At 39.7% G+C, this 20,276-nt stretch overlaps 1 protein-coding gene across 1 annotated transcript in view; it reads left to right on the plus strand.

Annotated features, from left to right (window-relative positions):
• Positions 1 to 1,483: 1,483 nt before the first annotated feature.
• LOC104464716 (integrin alpha-2-like) overlaps positions 1,484 to 20,276 on the plus strand; it is a gene marked incomplete at both ends in the record, with an annotated part of 33,580 nt that continues 14,787 nt past the window's right edge. Inside the window, 3 exons of the mRNA XM_010077528.1 lie at positions 1,484 to 1,618; positions 5,457 to 5,714; positions 16,911 to 17,034. Coding sequence (XP_010075830.1) covers positions 1,484 to 1,618; positions 5,457 to 5,714; positions 16,911 to 17,034 — 517 coding nt within the window. The remainder of the gene's footprint in view (positions 1,619 to 5,456; positions 5,715 to 16,910; positions 17,035 to 20,276) is intronic.

Below are 20,276 nucleotides of genomic sequence, written 5' to 3' on the forward strand. Positions count from 1 at the left end.
TGGAAACTGTCACATTTTTTATTTCAGATGTGTTGTGACATTTGATGTTAGTGTAGGTAGTTGCTGATATAATACTCACTTAGGAGAAGTATCAGGGAAAAGAAAGTTTCAGGATGGGAGCATTTTCCCCGGGGTGATTTGGAGTCCTGCTGTGGCAGTACTGTTGTAGCTCTCCCATAATCATTTTCAAATTAATTGAATTTTAATGAACTGTTCAACTTTTAAAGGCAGTATTCTTGAATTTAGTTGGGCTGGCTTAGCTGAATTAGGAATACTACAGGAAGATAAATAGTTTATTTTAAACTTGATTTTATCTCAGTAAATGAATTATCAGTTATATTAAATGGAACACATAGGGGTATTGCTTTGCTGTGTCTCCAAATTCAACTAAGGGTAATGCAACAGTTAGTAAAAGTGTGGGTTATTAGTTGTTGGCGTGTACTTTTGTGCTTAGTAAGTCATTAAGACTTTGTAGATGCTACAAGAAGAAAGGAATAGAAATGCTACACCTAATATTAAGAGGAAAAATAGGTGAAGGAAGGGCAACCTATACAACAAAGCTGGGTGCTTTCTGTTGTAAACACACTGGTCTTGGCTGCTTATAGGTTTGCCAGATCTACTTCTTTAAATTCACATTTTAATCATCCAGTTTTTCCTTAGCTTGTTCTTAAAAGTCAGGGCCAAAATAGCCCAGCTCTTTCTTGAGAGTGAGGCCAGTGGAAAATACAGTAGCTTTCCTGGGCTCAATTCTGGTAACATTTTCTTTGGAAAGCTCTAGTGCCCTTATGCTTCAGAGGAGATATTTGAAATTTGGCAGGAAGGTGCTATTTGCATTGTCTAGAAAATCTACCTAAATTTGTCCAAGTAACAAATCTTCGGAAAACTGCATTCCTCTGGAAATAAATCTATTTTTATCAGCTTGATTTTAACATAAATTCTGTCTGTCCTTGGTGTAGAGCTTAGTCAGACTTCCTCTCCTATCGGAGTTGTAGTGGGGTGTAGCTGTTTCTATGTGAGGTCTCGGTCTACACCTTCAAACACAGAAACTCCCTCTCTTGTGTTCTTATGTTATTTGGTATTTTTACTCCAATCTCTGTTGTTGTTTGAGGCACTCTTCTTTCCAGTTTGCTTCTAGGTCCTGGTCTGCTGATTGTACTGCACGCTCTTAGCTGGTTCCTGGGCTCTGGGTGAATCACCTTGCTCTCCCTTTCATGAGAATAATTCACTTCAAAGTCAATTCTGAAGTAGTAGTGTCGGAGGACCATGTCTCGTGGAGGAAATCAAATTTAGTGTGGCCTCAGCTATACTATCTCAGCATGCACTCGCGTTCAAGCCCACCGCACACCTACCTCCAGTAACCCAGGACATCAATGATATAACTCGTTCTTAAAATCTCCGCTCTGTGAAGCATGCACTCCTCACGCTATTTAACTCTGAAGTGAAAAGTCACAGCTAAATAAGGGTTATGCCTTTTGGGCCACAGGTGTACCGCTTGAGGAACTCGAGTCTCCTCAAGCCTCCCTGTGGGACCCAGGCAGCCTGGAGGAGAAAGCAGCCCTCTCTGAAATTGTGAGGGGTGGTTCTCTGAAACTTCGGAGAGAACCCAGAATTTCCAAAGGTAACCCCTTTTCTGTTTGGTACATATCTGACCCTTGCTGATGAAAAACATCCTGTTGTCTTGGAGACCTTGTTAGCAGTGGGCTGTAGACCCATAAAGAGGGTAAGGAGGGGACCCCACTAACATAGTCTCTTTCTTCAGATCACTTCTGTTTAAACTGGGATGAAAGTTATGCTACAAAAACAGAGTTGAACTTGCAAAAGTTAGGAAGTGCCCGAAATAAGTTAGCAACCCGCATTTGTCCCTTCTGTGTATCACGCGGTCCCTTGGGTGCACATGCAGAGCCTTGCTGCTGCCAATGCCTGTGGACAGGGGAAGGTAGTGTGGTCAGAGAAGAGGCTGGGACTCCTGCCTTGCTTGGTTTTGAAGTTATAAGGTGCTCTATGAATGAGGAGGAAAGGTAGGATGAAGAGAAAGGAATACATATATATTTTTTTTTCCCTTGCAAAGTTGGATTCTTTCTCTCCTTTTTTGTCACAAAAGCTGAGTGCAATTTCAGGCGAGTCATTTAAATCAAATCTTTGACACGTGGTTGGACCTTTTGTGCTCCTCTCTTTCTCTTTGCTCATCCAGGGGTTCTCAAAACTTAAGCTGTGTTTTCACGATCTGGTTAAGCTGACCTGAATGTGGGGCTGACTCTGCAAGGACATTTCATTGACTCCTGATTGCATGTTCCCACCACTTTCCTTGTGCTGCCACTGGGGCTTGGTCTGGAGAACAGGTCAGGGACCCATTTGCCTGAATAATTTTTTCCCTTTTTTGGGCCAGGTTGGTTTTGGAGATGAGCTAAACTGATCCTGTTCAGTTGAGCAATTTATTTAAGTGTTAGCACTGGCATAGGGGACAGTCAGAACTCTTGGCCAGAGGAGGGGGGGAAGCTGGAAAAGTTGCTTTCACTGGTAGCCAGCACTTCCACTGGCTTGAGCTGGTTGTGAAAGTTCATCCTGACATGCAAAGCTGCTGTGTATTCACAGCTGTGAATGAAGTCAATGGAAATTGTATTCTGAATTGTGCTAAGTATTCTGAAAAAAATAAGGTTTTAGCTGTATTGATAGATATCCAAAAGGGCTATGTATTTTTGACCTTAACTATTTTTTTCTTAAATGGGGCTAAGGATGAGCTCTCATTTCACTTGATTGTTGAGAAATAAATTCTCTGTCACTTGCAAATACTTAGATGCTTATAGTCAAGATATGTGGAGATTAATCCAAAAGGAAGCTGAGCTGCTAATTCAGTAGGTTAAAATAGTGTACATAACAAGTACAAGGCTGTGTACCGAGCAGCAGGGACATACTGATAACTGAATAGCAAGTGCAAATCACACATTTGGTGCAATAAATGAAGCCAGAAGTCCAGGTGAAAATTCAGTGCGTGATCGTAATACACATGCACACACACACCAGCTTAAAGCTGTACAACCCATCTTAGTCTTTGCTTTTCTCTTTGTGATCATCTTTTGTTTCCTTGCTGTTTTATTATCATACTTGTGAGTAATGTTGATGTTAAAAATAATACTAAAATCTGGAGATTGTTTGAGAGCAGGACCCAAACGTGAACTCTTCTTAAACTAAAACTATCTCTAGTTTTTCCTACTTTAAGAGAGTTTGTCAGGTGGTAGGAGCATCATTATATATTATTTTTGGAGTTTTGCCTTTCACAGCATTGCACATTGGAGTAAGGCTTCATTCGTACTGTATTACAGGACTTGTATTTTGTACGAATTTTGTTTATTTTAGAAAGCATACAAGGTATCACACTCCTAAAGACATTAACAGTTGATATTTATTTGTGCATAATTTGGGAAAAGTAAACATGAGACCTTGCCAACAAGTTTTAATTATGTGCTGTCTGGCTCTGGAACAATTTTCAAATTGTTCTTTGCTTTTTTGATTGAGTGACACAGAATTTTCATTTAAGACATCAAAAAAGTAAAAGGACTGATACTCCTTGGTTTTATTGTGTTTCTTAGCCACTATGTAAATGTTATTCATTGTGGTCTTTCTTCACTATTGTTAATTTTGAATGAGTGAAAGTGGGTTTTTTTTTCAGGTACTTTGTGTGCTGTGTTTTCTTGAGGGCTAATAACTAGAACTGCCAATGTCATGTCATAATGTCCAAAAAGCAAAATGTGAATAAAATACTTTCCTTCAGGGTTAGTAAAGGTGAAAGGGAGTTTATACATCTTCAGATGAGTAAAGCAACTCATTTTCCCCAGCAGAAATCTTGGGCAGTCTCTAGCCAGTGTTGTTGTTTTCATTTAAAGGTTTCCTTTGTTAGGCTCTGTGCAGGCTGGTTCCCATTTCCATGGTGACCATGCCGAAATGCAGACAGGACACAGGCTGGATTCTCTTCGGCAGAGCCATGCACTTGCATACCAACGCATGTTGTCTGCTTGGCTTAGGACAGTTCCATTAGCAGTTTTAATGTTTAAAATTTCTTTTTCACAAAGTGGTCTCTGGCCCTGTGATACAGCGCTGTGTTAGGATTTCGGACCCTATACAGTCAGAGAAAGCAAGTTGATAAGCTTATTTTTTGTGTAAATAAATTGACTGAACTGTTCCCATTCAAATTAGTCAAGAACATCAGAGAACTGTCTCAGCCTTGGTTTTCACGTCTGTTAAAAAAGATAACAGAGAAGGATTTTTATTTATAAACCTTTAGGTGAAAGACCTACACGTATCTGTGCTAAATTGTTACATGAACATACCCCCTTTTCAAGGCACTGATAAAAGGATAATAAAAATAAATGAATGTGAATTACATGGGATAAATGATACCTTCTGTCTATACTAGCTGAGTGTGAGTGTGTATTTCTGTAAAGCAATATGCAGTAATGTTCTTCCTGCTCATGCTGCACTCATTTTCTGGAGGTAAAGAATGCTAAAGGCAGTCAACATAAACAGTGTGAGCATTTCCATTGCTTCCAAATCAATTCTGAATTACCAAATAAACTCAATATTCTGAGTACCAGTAATTGTTACTTTGAATTAGTCCCTGAATAGTATTTCAGGATCTTCAGAGTACTCCATTAGTTTTATTTTCTCCTGGAGATGTGTATTCTTTAAAAAGCTAGTAAGATTTGCACATTTTTCAAGACTGAAATGTACTGATTATGTGATAAATACTGATTAGTGAAAAGAGTGATTATGTAGGCAAAGTAAGATAAACAGACTCTTTGAATTCCATACAAGGAAAGACATTTTGTGTATAACTGAATGGCATCTGCATGGTTGGATGTCACACACGATGAATGTCACGGATTCTTTTGTCCCTTTCAAATCACTGGTAGACGGGGCGGAGGGCTTGGAAGTTACGTACAGCCCTGTTGGAACTCTCTTGCCTTATTCCTGATTTACTTTGCCCTTTTAATCCTGCTTCCAAGTTCATCACTCTTCTTTTGTTTGATAAAGGGTGTTTTTTTAATTATACAGATCTCCTTGGCTAACATGATTGGTTATTTCTCAATAACAGATAATAAAGAAATATTGAGGAAAACTGCTGTTAACAACACGCTTCTGGAAGGGAGCGTATCACACAGTGGCAATACCTAAGGAAATTATGGAGTTTGAGGATGGCGGGCTGGAGAAGGTTGAATTAGGTTTTTACCTTTTATTTACCTACCAATCTGTCTATCTGCCTTTCTAGCTATCTGCTTCAAACGTAAGTGACCCTTACACAAGAAAGCTAGCAGCAGTTGATGCTGTGTTAAGGCTGTGGCACAAAGCTGTATGTCATGATAAGGCTGCAGATGCCGAAGCTGCCTAACCTGCTGGATTACCCAGTAAAAAACTACCTCAAGCGACTGCATGTTCAGACTTCTTGTCTGAATGAGAAATAGCTGACCTGCGCCTGGCTCACGTGAGCCTAGAGCAGCGGTGGGTGCCATTACGAGGAGCTGTGAAGCCAGCACTTTTTGAGGGATGTGCTCGTGCCGTGCTGTGTGCTGTCTGGAGTACGGCAGCTGCCATGGGTAAACCAGCTGGATTAAGTGGCAGCGTGTCTGCCTTTTCCACATACACAGCAGTCACTTCTCTTAACTTCTCAGTTCTTGTGATTGTTGTGTTCGTGTCTCCCTTCAACCAGGAAAGCACACTGGGTAAGAAATATTGCTTAATTGCATAATCTCCTAAAGCAGCAAAAATTACTGGACTTTAAATTTACTCTAGGCTGGTCCCATTCTCTTAGTGAGGTGAATGCCTACGTAGGTGTCCAAATCAGGGCAACCTCTGTCAAGAGTTAGTGGCCTGCTTTCTTAATAGCTACATGCTTTCTTAACATGCTACAATAAGGAAGGTAAACATGGAAGAATCTCTTTGATAGAGACCTGACTGAAGCAGAAGCAAGTGGGGTATCTTTTCCCCAGGCAACTGGTGTTGTCCTAGGGGGTTACCTAGGTGGAGAGTGTGTGACCTGAATGTTTCTGTGCCTGTATCCTTATTTGCATTTTCTATTTGAGAAGAATGGTAATTGCTAACTGAAGAAGTGCACAACATTTTATTAAATAGTTTTTCACCGATTCAGCTTTTGTAACTGTAAATTCTAATAAGACAATAAGAGTAGTGCTCTAATAGCGCTATGCATGAGAGCAATTTAATCCACTATTCCTATCGTGTGGGAATAAATTCAGTTATCTTTATGTGCAGTACTTCGGATGCTTATAGAACTGATTGGATTTATAGATATTAAGCTCGGATTTAGGTGAAATTTCTCAAATGAAAATTTAGCTAACCTTTATAAATGGAAAAAATGTGAGTGGCCTGAGACTTCATCTAACTATGCCCACCAAATAGATTTTGGCATTTAAATATGCCTGAAATACATATAGATCAAGTTTAGAATAGCAGAAATTACTGAAAATTAAGTAACTTTCCCATTAAGATGGGCAAAACGATAAACAGAGGAAAAAATCCAGCAGCACTGCTTCAATAGTAGTCCATTAGTACCTCTGCTAATAATAGTTATCCATTTGACTCTAGACAAATATCCTTTCATTTCACTATCTCTGCTCTCTCTTCTTTTTTGTTGCTTTTGTTTTCTTTTCCAAACTACCCAAAGCCAGTTCATCATATTCAACAGTAAAAAAATACTTTAAAGGTCTCTGGAGTTGTCTTTCTGAGAAGTTGACAGCTTCAATAGACTTCACTTCTGTGAAGACAAAAAGCAACTGTTCTGCTCTTATGGAGGTAAGTATTATCTCCAGAAAACTCTTCTTAAATGTACATGGGCCCTTCTCTCTGACCCCAAAATGTACAATGGCTGCATTTTACAAAAAAAAAAGATAACTTATTTCCAAACTCTGACTAGAGATAGCCTGTCACCCACCTGACCACAGGCATCTGGATACGCCAGAGTCTGGTGTGCAGGCAGAAGGCTAGCAGAGTGCATGCTGCAGCCCCACTTTGCCTGAAAACCTGGTCCCCCTGCCCAGGAGTGCGGAGTGGGGTGGCTTGGACTCAGCAGAGACGTTTAGGTGCTTTGGAAGTGCATGAAGAATATTTGCTTGCAAAGCAGGAAGGCTCCTGCAGTTAAGTGGTGGGTCAAGGGGAGTGTTTGAACTACAGCCCTCTCGGGCACCTGCATTAGGTGGCTCCATCCCTTGAGGTCAGCTGGGGAAAAATTTTGGGCAGTAGGTGTCTAGTTCAGCTTTTTTTTTTCAAGAAGCAGATGCCTGAGAACTGATGGCAATAGTCACCTGGGAAACATGGGCTTAGAGAGCTGAGAACCCTGGAGGCTCACGGCAATGTAGACTTGTCTCTCGCACTTTTCCAGAAGCATCTTGACTACCAGGCAATCAGGCATTCAAAGGAGAAGTGCTCTCTACCTCTGCTATTGGAACCAGGTCTCAGCTCATCCTGGGATGCATATTTGTGTTTCCATGCAGACAAGCAAAGACACATCTTGCCTGTGGCCTAATGTCTGGGGCACTTAGATGGGAGGAGAGAAGTTCTGAGTTGGCCCTTTTGGACTGTTTAAACGCAATTCACGTTTGGTAAATAGGCAGTGCATAAAAAGAAGTTATTTAGCTATGCAGTTAAATCATTTAATTATTTAGAGCAGAAATGATTTAATCAGGAAGCATTCATTGCCTCTGTCCATGATATCAGAGTGAGTTACAGTAGGGTAGGAGACCTTGCTCTTAGACAGGTTTGCTTCTACACCTGGATCATATTCTAAATTTTTATGCAACTTTGTGCTATGAAACCTAGGTGACAGATAATTTTTTAGTTCCTTCTGGGTTAGAGAGCTACCAAAGTCTGGGTTTCCTGGATTGTTTTCCTGATTTTAATGAGCCCTAGGTCTGCCTAGGCCCTATCTGGTGCCAGAATGTACATGCCAGAATGTAATTTCAATGTGCATTAAAGAGGAATTTCAGGTGAGTGATTGGGACCACCTGCCTACTGTTCAGGCTGCCCAGCCATGAGCTCCCATTACAATCGGGAAAAGAAATAGTTGTTAAGTCTGCTATAGGAAAACAAAAGTTTGGATAATTATAGCTTTTCCAACTATTGTATTATATATCCTGTGGTGCTTCAGGGGTTTTCTTACTGCAGGAAGCTGATGCAGCAAACTTTTTGAGGCTGAGGCTGTTCTTGTTTCTGGGGCTGTCCGTGTATACTGCAGAAAGCTGAGATACCAGGTAGCTCTTGAGAATTTGTGACAGAGGAACAGGGTCCTAAATATGTTGTCCTAAATGGTGTGATGGCAGGACTGCTCTCAAGACACTGCAGTCCTCATGCTGCATGCAGGCTGTGACGCTGGAGTGTCAGAGGGATTGATGGTGAAGGCGAGTCCCTCGGCCTTTTTCTAATTTAGCCTTTTCACATCACAGTTAACAGTGATATAATATAATACACTAATATGTTACAATGCAGTGAAATTTTCATATAACCTAGAGTGTGAAGTGGATACGGAAATACAGATGCCTTTGGAGGCTTTCCCATCTTCTTGATACCTGTGTGCAACCACACGTTTTCGTCTGCGTACCAACATGCTTTCGTAGCAGCTGAGACGAGCAAATGGGCTATAGAGATAGCAGGCACATGGGTTTCTGTGTGATGACTTGCATTTCCTCTCTTACAGGCATAATGTAGCTCATGCTTATCTTACTGTATTTGGAAATGTTGCTGGTTTAAAAAAAAGGGCCAACAACTGATAATGCGGACACAAGGGAAGAGAATTTGATGGAATGGAATGTCACATGAAAAGTCAGTTTTATCACAGGGAAGCATATGAAGGTTTTTTTATTTCTTGTGAAGCCAGTGACCTAATTGCATATAAAACATATAGCTGTGTACAGCTTGATAGTCTCATATACTTTTGTTCTCTTTGTGGCATCATTGAGAACAAATTGTGGTAGTCTAAGGACAAAGTAGAAATAAAACTGTTTGTTGTGAAGAAAAACTGCAGGGCAGTTAAAAAAGATGCAATTTATGTGAGTTTTCTGTAAAAAAAAAGTAAGGTTTTCCCACTTAATAACGGAAACATGGCAGGATAATAAATTTGAAGAGGCTTGGATTCTTGCTGTCTTTATTAAAAAAACATAGAAAGTTGTCAGTCTTGCAGGAACTCCTCTTAAGCATTACTTTGGAATCAGTCCTTTTGTGTACGGTACGTTGTTGAGATTTCTTAACTCCAGATGAAGAACAGTTTATTCATCTGCTCTGGAAGCCAGCGATGGCAATGTGTGGGCCACAGATAGGGAGTTATGAGGAAAAAGACAAGTCTTTCAGAGTAACTAATGCAGCTGAGGGTAAATTTAATTAGATCTTTTATTCTGCAGCAGTGCCAGAACAGTAAAATAGACAGCACCTAGTCATGTTATCCCAGTCTCTCCAACATTTCTTTCACAATTTGTATGTCGTATCATGTTTGGGTTGCTTTTATAGCAGGTTGTTGGTAACTCTTTGGTGCAGCTTCTTGGATCATAAACAGTTGTAATTGAAAGGCAGTGACTCAGGCTTTCACACACTCGGAGGCTTTCAGGCTGGATGCTGACCTACTTCCAGGAAGAAACAGTCAATCAACACAGCCAAGAAAACTTGTTGGAGGGAGGGAGAGGAGGGGAGGAAGAAGGGCGGGAGGCAGGATTTGTTACTAAGTGAGGCATTGTTTTTCCTTTCTTCTGGGTGGGTTTTTGGTTTTTGGTTTGGGTTTTTTTTTTTTTTTTTTTTTTTTGGGGGGGGGGGGCTATAATTTATTTCTACAGTAAATGTTGTAATCTCTGTAAATTATTAAATAGTTTGAGATATTGTAGTTGCTGTTAGGAAAATGTTGGTCTCAAGATAAAAGAAAGATAAACAAATAAATGGAGCAGTAAAATGAAGACGTACCTTTTAAGGCTTCTGTAAACATAATGAAATATCAACAAAGTAATTGAAGTGATGATTATAAAATACTCTGACTCTTAGTACAAAAAATGCAATGTCTTGCCAGTCGCATTCTTTGCTCCTTTTGATTCCTGACAGAAGTTCACATTGTCTTTATTTAGAAGGTTGTTCTCAATAAGAAATCTGTTCGATTTAAAATAAAAACTGGTTAACTGTGATTATAAAACTACAGTTTCATTACATGAGCTGAAGATATCCTTTTGCCATTGTATATATTGATGAGATAGTACATATCGAAGAAAAAAATTACAAAAAATAGAGAAGTAAATATTCAGGAGGAATTCTCATTAGAGAAAATATTTTTCACTTCTATTGACCATATTGGATAAATACAGCAAAGCAGATCAGGCTGAAGACGAATACATTGTCAAAAAAAAAAAAAAAAAATTAGTTCATTTATGAGCAGATTTCCTCCCTGAACAAGCTCATTGCAGTGAGAATTACTTGGTGGCTTCCAGAAGCCACAATGAAGAATATCTGTGCTGCAATTCAATAGAATAAAGTAACTCCATGCTGCTTGTTTTGTTCTTTATGTATTCACAGTCTTGTCAATGAAATCTTCAAAACACAGTGTATTATGAAAGCTGTTCAAATTACGGGTTGTCCATTCTGTAAAAAATAGCTGACTAATTCCAGTTGGATTATTGCTATGATAACATAGGTTCTGAATAATAAGGGAGTATCTTTACTCTTGTACCAAGATGTTGCCTTTTAACAAAAAGCAGTAAAGTAACACTAAATATATTTAATATGAAGCAGATACTGCTTGATTGCTCTCTTTTGTAACTTTATTACTTTCCCTTCCTGCCCTCATTCCACTTTCTGCAAGGACAGTAGGTGATTATAGTGTGAATGGGATCTGTAGTGCCTGTACTACCTTAATAACTTTGGAACCTGTGAGCCAATTCCAGCAAATTTTTGCAGAGCGATGAGAAAAAAACCAGTTTGACACTGGAGTGAGACAAAAGAGCCTTTACAACTTCCCTGACAACTAAGAAGATCCAGTGTGACCTTGCACAATACAAAACACTAGAAATTCCATCCCAAAGAGGGCCCTTAGAAATGCTTCAGTCATGGAGAAAGCTTGAACCAGTGTGCAATCTGCTGTGAGATGGAGCCAGCGGAAGCCAAGAGTTACGAGTTCTCTCATGCCTCCCACCCCTTTCTTTTTCTCTGCCCCCAGCGGGGCTTCAGGGCCCTGACGATGTGTGCTTTTTGGAGGAAGAAATCTTTGAGACCAAGAGGAAAGCTTTCTTTGTGGAATTTTTAGTGACTCTCTTGGAGCAGATTAACATAAAGGGCAAAGTAAAGCCCTCTTCTGGAAAGAATAGATACTTTAAAAAAGGCTAGCCTGAGCAATTAAGGCAATGTAGGCTGTACTGGCTGCCAGTCTATGAAACTGTTTCAGGAAGCAGACAATAATCCAGTGGGATTTTCTTGATTTTTATTTTTTTCCAAAACAATTAATGGACTAAAAAACCCGTGCAAGAATGCGTGTAATACTATCTTGGTTTTACCATAATGCCAGGTCATGGCCTTTCTCTTCTTTAGTGACTCCATGCTTACCCCTTCTGCCCTCAAATCCCCCAGTGTGCTGACGACTTTGGGTTTATCAGGGTCTGCTGCCCTGTTGGGGACAGCACAACGGACAGCAGTGGTAGCTGTGGCCAAGCTACCAAGCAGAGGGGAGCTGCCCACAAGGGCTCTTTCTGTTCCCTCTCCTGGCATCATTACTGGCGTGAATGCTCACTCAGAAAGACAAATGCTCACTTAGCTGGATTATGAACCAAACTTTTTCTGTTTGATAGCTAATAGTTGTTCAAAGAGAGAGAAAATCATACCATTAAGGAAAAAAAGGTGATGAGGTTTCCTTCATCAGAAAGTTTCCTACTGGCAAGGTTAATGCTAGCTAAATATAAAACTAGTGCTTAGTGTGAGGTGGATCCTTATAGACTCAGTGGTCATATTCCACTGTGTCTTCTTTTTTCTTTATACTGTGATGGCTAGACCTGTTTGATGCAAGCTATAAATAATAGCGGCGGTGAATGCCTCTGTTTGGCTGGATGTTTTAATGAGAGGAGACCTGGCATAACTGAGTCTGCATGATTATGGGATTCTGTCATATATTGCCATCTTGAATTGGAGCATTACCTTTGCCATGTAGCATAAAGTGATTGAAAATTCAGTTTTACTATTCAGACTGAAAACAAAATTATACATGTATTATGACACCTATGACACAAAATGTAGACTAATAATATTTCAGTATGTTTTATTAAACTTTTATGAACTTATTTCACAAACCAAGTAATGAAACACACAAAATCTGTTTTCAATTTTTCTCATTCAATTAAACTTTTTTTTTTTGTTATACTGATTAATCTGAATAAGGGGTTACAATCGGGCAACTACTGTAATGATGACATTAAATGATTGATTACCCAACAGACATTTTCTGCTTTCTCACTTTAAGCTGTGAGCTTTGCTTACAAAATCAAAACAACTGTGAACTGGGTGTACCTAATATGAGCTATTAGTTCAATAAACTTGCTCCAGCTTGTAGTTCAACGGCAGCAAATAGAAGGCATTATAGCCATCATTAGACATGTCAGAATGAATTTCCACATGCTCAGGCTTCACGGTGCACAGTCAGAACATGTATTATTTTTCATCCTATTAGGAGCAAGAAAATGGTGGTGCAGAGGTATAAAAGCAGCTATACTCCTGCACTGCAGCTCCTGTGGTATATGTTGCAATAATGCGATTTTTGAAATACGGGCATTCCCAGAAGAAGAAAAAAAACAAAAAACAAAAAACAAAAAAAAAACCAAAAAAAACCCCAACCAAACAACCAAACAAAAAAAACCCCACCAAAACATAGAAAGAGATACTGGAGTTTATTGGAAAGCTTATAGTTGTTTTTATCTCATTAAGGATTTTTTTCTCATGTTTCTTGTCTGAAGCTTTATGTTGTGAGCTACTCTGCTTGATGACACTGTCCTCTTTAAACAAAAGCGCCCATGCCCCCTACCCAGTCAGTGGAGAGGAACTGCTGCTTTTGAAGTCTTCAGAGGGTCCTTCAGAAGCCTTGGGCTTGTATCTGTCTTTGTTCCAAGCAGTCTGTTTATTTGACTGTAAATAAAGTGCCATTTACAGACAGAAGTTAGGAAGTGGATTTTTACTTGCCCGACTAATCTCTCATTGTGATCATAGAAGTCTGTCACCAGAAGCTATTAAAATCCAGATAGTGAATTAATTTTCTTTATTTCAAGATTTTTAAATTATCAAAGTTCATTGCCTGAAGGCAGCAACAGATACTGAATCTTTCCAGTCTAGAATGTACAGTATTTTGAACCAAGATGCTTCAATGATTGGCACCCTTGTAATGCATAAGAGACCCTCTTATTCGGGCACAGGCTTAAAATAGGTCCGCAGCAAACTTAGTATTTTCTCTTTTTTGGCTACAAATGCTTGGATTTCTTGTTCTGAATACTGTATTTAGATACACATACAAAATGGATAAAAGATGTCGCTATATAGTGTAAGCACTGTATAAGAATGAGGACAACAGCCGGCAAATGCCTCGTATATCATTGCAAGTATATACTTGCTGGGCCCAAACCAAGTAAGATTTGTGTGGAGCAGCTCTTAAAATAAAAAACCTGCTAATGATTATAAAAATGTGGAGTTTAAAATTGCTGTGACTGAAATATGTTGAAACTAAGGTTCACTTAATAATGTTCGTGGTGAGCCGGAGTGTATTTGCCAGGTTTTCTACTTTGTTTTTTGCAAAGCAGTCATGAGTGAGAGGCAAAGCTGATCCACAAGAATGCTGGAGATGACAGAGTGTCTTCAGAGGCAGGGAATTTTCTGGTTGCTTTTTTGCTCTTTTATTTTTGTTCTCCTTGACTGCCTGCCTGGTCAGACGGTGAGGTTGATAGAGGTAGTTTTGAGATGAGGCCTGTGGCCTGGCAGACACTTTTCCCATTATTCCAGGTGAAAATTTTTGCCTTCAAGGAGCAGTGCTTTGTTGCTGCAGTAGTGCAAATGACTAAAAAGAATAAAATCAAGCCCCAGTGGTGAAGGGGAAGGATGAGTGAAAGGGTTCAGGGAGGAGACAGGATGGGAGACTGGGGAGAAAAAAAAGAGCATTGCTTCCCTAAGCCATGATGAGGCCCAGAGAAACGGCAGGGAGTTGAAGCAGCAGCAGGCTGGGCCATCTTTGCTCCTTGGGTTCAGCCCCTGTCTTGGAGAAGGGAGGAGCAAAAGAGAGGCCCTGAAAGGTGCAGGAAGAGATGCTGCGGCGCCCACGGGAGGGCAAGGGGGGAGGCGGACAGGCAGCATGTAACCCAGCACGCCTTGTGCTGACCCCCGCCTGACTTGTCGTAGCTCCGTAGGGGAATTTGGAACCGGCACGGGGACTTCCCTTCAGGCTTTTGGCTGTGACATCTGGTGTCTGTAGTTTTATCCAGTTCCAGAAATTTTTGCGCTGGCTGTAGCATTTAATAAAACCCTTGCCTTGGACACAATTTGAAAGATCTTCCATGCGTTTGCACCAAAGTTGACCAATGCACTTAGAAGACATTTAGCAAAGTTACCGTTTGGCTAATTGTGTGATTTGCTAATAACTGTGTAACAGAGTCCAGACAGTCAACGGTTTTTCTCTAGATGTTGTTGGATATGGGGTCAGATTGGAAATGTTTATCATTCTAGTATAGTTCTGGCTCTTCATTTGAAAGCCAGGGTTTATTTTCATGTGCACAATATAACTTGGAGAGTTATTCTTCTGTATTTACATGTGGGATGGCATTGCAGTGTAATCTCCTGTGGCCTCTGAGAATGGGGCACTGCTGCATTGTGTTTGATTTCTGACTGAGGATAATGTAGTTTGAAAAAAAAAAGACCGAAAAATAAACCTAGGATGTGACGTGAGCAAAATGTTTTGATCACAAAAGAATTACTGGCAATAGGCAATATCTGTCTCAACTCCTTTTTTTCCCTCTCCCCAAAACCCAGACTTGAACTATGAATACATGTGGTTGTGTTTAGTGTCAAAAGTATTGCAAAACACAGAGTGATATGTCTGTATACATTCTCTAGTCTTAAATAACATGACTCAGGAAATATATTCATCTTAAAGGATGTTTCTCAAGGAACTACACTTTTAGCAAAGGGTGATTGCTTGCTTTCCAGAGGCCAGCTGTAGATAGCGGTTGTTTGAAATAACTAATATATGATTTCCTGTTTTGAGTTTGTGGTAAAAAAGTAGTAACTGTGAATTGTATTTAGTCTTCTGCTAGTAACGTTTGTGTTTTCTATTCTATACGGGCAAAGGTACAAAATTCACTGAAATTTTTTACATGTCATGAATTTTGCCTGCAAACCTGCAGTTGTGGAATTGATGTTCTCACTGTGATGCTATTATTGTAGTTACTGTTACATCTAAGCTACTGTGATGGGCTGTTTGATGCTTATATCATGCCTGTTAACCTCTCTTCCAAAGCTGGTTTTGGGACCTGGAAGAGAGTGATACCAACAATGGCCTCTATGCCCATCAAAACTAGAGAAACATGTAGAATTTAAGCTTATATTTTTAAGATGCCAAAGATCAGCACATTTCTCCTTAAAGGTTCCCTGTTATGAGGGATTACCATAAAGGCTGCCACTTTAGTACACAGTGACTCATACTAAATAACTATGCTGAGGTATGTTTTGTGTGTAGAGCAGATAAAACTCATTCTGCCTGGGTACACAGGAAGGAAGGGGAAACGTGAGAGATGCTGTTTCATCTGTGAGCAACTCCATGAGCCTGCCTTACCTGGGAACCTCAGGCAGTAACTGCACAGTGCAACCACCGGTTATGATTTCTTTTGTCACCACCATTTTTGAAAAGTTGTCAGGAGCCCTGAGATTTTCCTCATCTGGGCTGTAGCTTGCTCCTGGGACCTCACCATTGTCTCAGTCTTTCCACCTCCAAGCTTGGGGAGGAGATGTCTACTCCTGGCTGTTAGGGCACCCTGGCGCTTTTCCTGCAGCTTGTCTAGGGGACATTCTACTAGATGTCCACCTACAGCTCTTGGATCAGAAAGCAACCACGTCTTTCATGAATGAAGAGTGGGCCCCTACACCCTGCAAACTTGAGATGCTTAGGATCTTGTCCCCAGCCCATGCTGCCAGTTCCCCAAAAAATGGCATGGAGTGGCATACCCTTATTCCTAGGCATACGAGTGCCCAGGGAAAAGCGATTAATACCATGACCACAGCAAAGTGGAGCTTCGGTGTTAAGTCTCATGATTTATTAATGCAGTTCTATCTTTCATGTTTGTATTTCTAAGTTTTCCTGTTTGGACAACTGTTCAGGCTGTTTGGACTGAAAACAAAGGCTTCTGGCATGATAATGAAATTACTCAAAAATGCAGATTTTCTGAGGCAGTAAATAATCTGAAGTTGCAGATAGACACTAGAATACAAACAGTATTAGCAGTTACAGTCAGTGCCTTTTCATTTTAATGTATCTCAGCAAGCTATTGATGTGTTTGCTGTGCCATAAGCTTAACTTATGACTTAAGGTAAAGGATTATAGCAGACCTCTGAATCATATATCTTGCCTCCCTTCAGCTAGAACATTTTAATTAGTAGTCCTGCAACTTTTGTTAAGGCAAACAGTGAATGAGTCATTGATCTCTGCCCACAATATTATAACACCTGTAAAGAGTGCTAGACAGGCATTACACATGGGCAAATATGAACTGTAGACAAAAGGTTGTTTTTCTTCTTGCACATGTTAAAGACTACATTTTATTTTCTTCTATCTAGGGAGCTGGCACAGACGAAGAGTCTTTTTCAGTGGGATCAAAATTCTTCTTTAATTGTTTCTGTGTTAACCATAATCCTTCTTTTAACAGGCATTCTTCATAACTTCTGTGAAGCCTACAATGTTGGGCTCCTAGAAGCAAAAATATTTTCTGGTCCATCAAGAGGGCAGTTTGGATATGCAGTTCAACAGTTTATAAATGAACAAGGCAAATGGTAAGCAGTTTGAACACCTTGTTATATGTCCAGCTAAAAAATTAAGGAAAAAATGTTGCACCTTGTTTTTCTTTAGTAATTCCAAATTTCATTTAATTTCATTGCAGTTAATTCCTTTTAGTATTACAGTTGTCTTTTTACTAGTAAATACTTATTAACACAAAAGTGAAAATATTCTGAAGATATATGCATGTGAAAATTCAGGCTTTTTTCCTTTACACAATGTGGTCTGAGGTCTTTCTTTGTTTTAATCTTTTACTTTCATCTCCAGTATACCAGTTTTCTCAGACTCAAAATTCCTATAGAATTTTAACTCTCATTTCATTCTTTCCTTTACCAACAGCACTTCTGTTGCACATTACGTATATGTTGGATATTTTTCCATTTTCACATTGTTGAGGTTAAAACAAATTATTGGGGCTGAGAAACTCTAGTTACGAATATTAAAATTAAGGAAACGTAAATTTATATAATTTTGTGTCTGATATAGTATTGTGTTCGCTTCACAAAGGATATTTGGCTGTATATATAATAACACAATCTTAGCAAAGGCCTTGTATCCACTGCATCTCGTCAGCCATAAAATTTGATGTGAAACCCACTGTTGCCACAACATTGGGCTTGATGAGTAATTAGTAAAATATTATTTCTAGTAATGCTAGTTTCAATAAGAACTTTAAAATACTAACCCAGAGTAAATACACATTGTTTCCTTTTCTGCTGCCTCAGCAACCACAAAGCTTAAGTGTCTATCAGGGCAAGGACTATGTGTCTATAAGTAGTTCACTGGTACTCAACTACTTTAAGGGGTTATTCGTGTATACATGGTTTTAAGTCTCTAGGGGAAAGTCACACAAGTTATATGTATTATCATAGCCAATACAACGTTTTAGATGTTGAACAGATAAACTGAAACAAGGTCAGAAACAAATAGCCACAAACTGGCATGTTTGTTTAACTGATGATGAATGATTGGTAAATAACTGAACTTTTTTCAGTAAAAAGTAAGATGTCAGAATCTGAAATACATGGAAATGTAGATGAAAATGTATCTTACGCTTCAAGTTTGGAAAAGCCCATACAAAAATAATGAGCTAGATGAGACATTTATGCATAGCCCTGCACAGAGACACTGTGCAGTTGCAACAGGTTGCATATGAAAAGATGTAAGACTACATAGGTCCCACTGTATCTCTGGTACTTCTGTATTTACTGCCAGTCACCAGGGGGCAAAATAAGTGGAGAGCAGAGCTATATCCTCCAAATTGGGAACTCTATGTTTCCTTTCCCTCTGTTGGGTAGGCTCCCAACCTACCCCCACTCCTCGCTGATGTGGTGGTGGCTTCTAACTGTGTTTCTGCCTGCTTTAGTTATGTGTTTAGTCACCCATAGATCAGAGCTCTCTTTTTTTAAAACTTCTGTGTAAAGCCATTGAAGGAGAACAAGAATGTCTGCCTGAAGTAAATTGAATGCTTTGACTCATACGTGGAGAAATTATGTCTTGTGTTTTGTGCTTCTTGTAGGTTTTTCTATAAGCTTTCAACAGGAACACTAGGTTCCAGATTCACACAAGCTATTTGTTTTATATTTCCCTGTTTTATTTGTACTTCTGATTTAAAACCTCCTCCACTAGTGCTTTCTTGGATAATGTGTGTTGGAGTTTGGGAAAGCAACTTGGATTAACTTTTCCTGTCTTCTCCCAGGGATGTGAGTATTATGAATCTGGGAAGCTTTTCTGTAGATAGGCACTTCATAATTTGTTCGTTCACTGCTTCGTGCCTGACCGTGTCTCCAAAAGTCAGAGGAGTTTCATCAGCTCTTGTTTGAGTAACCATGACTTGTTGGAGACTCTTCAGTGAAAAAAGCTCTTTTCAGTCTTCCTCTCAATAAATCATTAGACAAGCTAAAACAAAACAACAACAACAACAAAATATCCATGATTTAATCTCTTGTTTGCTTAGTTTACAGCTATTTTCTTTTTCTTGGGAAAACAGAGCTTTTTCTTGTGTGCATTATTTAAATGCACACAAATGAACCCGAAACATTCAAGCTGTTCAGTAGAGTTGGTTTCTCCTAAAGCAACGTGGAGGCTGCAGTCCACATGCAGAGCACTTGTTGACATGGCTGAACTAGGAGTGAGAAAAACAAACCGAGCCTTGCATAAGATTGGGACACTGCTTTCTGTCAGAGGGGAGCATTTGTCATTATACGCTTTTATGAAGAGACCATCATTGTGCAGCAAGGGTGTGATGCACTTGAAAACTCTGTTCAGGCATAGTGGGGCAGCTCAGTGCATCAAAAGCTGCTTGGGTAGCACCTCTCTCCAAGGAAGAGGTTATCCAGAATCTGAGATCCACCAGAAATTTCATCACTTCCTAGACCTTGCTTCTGGTTATAAAATCACATGGTGCTAGATTAAATCCTCCTGTACTCTCTCAAAGAGCAGAAAGGAGAGAGAGAAAAAACTGGCAGATGCTAGTTATATTATTCAACTGTATATCTGGGAGGAATATCTCCTGAAGCAATAAGGGCTACAGAAAATGATAAGAGAGATTTTTTGCAGAATTTGGACTGCATGCAGTACTATGTTATCACTTTTGCTTGGAGATGAGTTCAGAGAGGAGGGAAGACAGTCCAACCAGGCAGGCAGAGCTATAGACGAGGCTGGTACATGTTGGGAAGCTGTGACACAAACCAGCAAGGGAGCCGTTTTTGTGTAGAGTCAGATGATCCAGGATAATTGGACACTAGTCTGCTGTGCATTGATGGGCATTGATGGCATGTGATGCTCGTAAATAAGGACAAGCTTGCAAGTCAAGCACAGCTCAAGCTTTTCATGGTGTCTGGTGGGAATTTCAAAACAGGGGCTCTTTAATGAACTCAAGGAAAATTGTGAACACCAAAGAAACTCATCAATTATAAAAGTTTAGGCAGTCCACTACAAAAATAATTAGCCACAACAGAAACATTCAGTTCACGCTCTGATTCTCCTTGTCATGAGATCGTCTGTATTTGAGCCTTAAATTGAGACCAAATTCTCTGTTGTTTTATAAACATAATCTTTAGAAAGGTGAATTGTACCCTGTCAAATTTGTCTTTAATGTGCATGCCCTGAACAGCAGCTGATGGTACCTTCTGCAAAGGTAATTAACAGTTCTTGCTCCATGCTGAGATTTGGGGTTGTATGTATCTCAGGTGAAGAAGATTGAATAGCTGTATATAGCTGTTAAAATGCTTTTTCC

This window comes from Pterocles gutturalis, unplaced genomic scaffold, assembly GCF_000699245.1.
Source record: "Pterocles gutturalis isolate BGI_N339 unplaced genomic scaffold, ASM69924v1 scaffold52548, whole genome shotgun sequence".
In the NCBI taxonomy this organism is placed as follows: Eukaryota; Metazoa; Chordata; class Aves; order Pterocliformes; family Pteroclidae; genus Pterocles; species Pterocles gutturalis.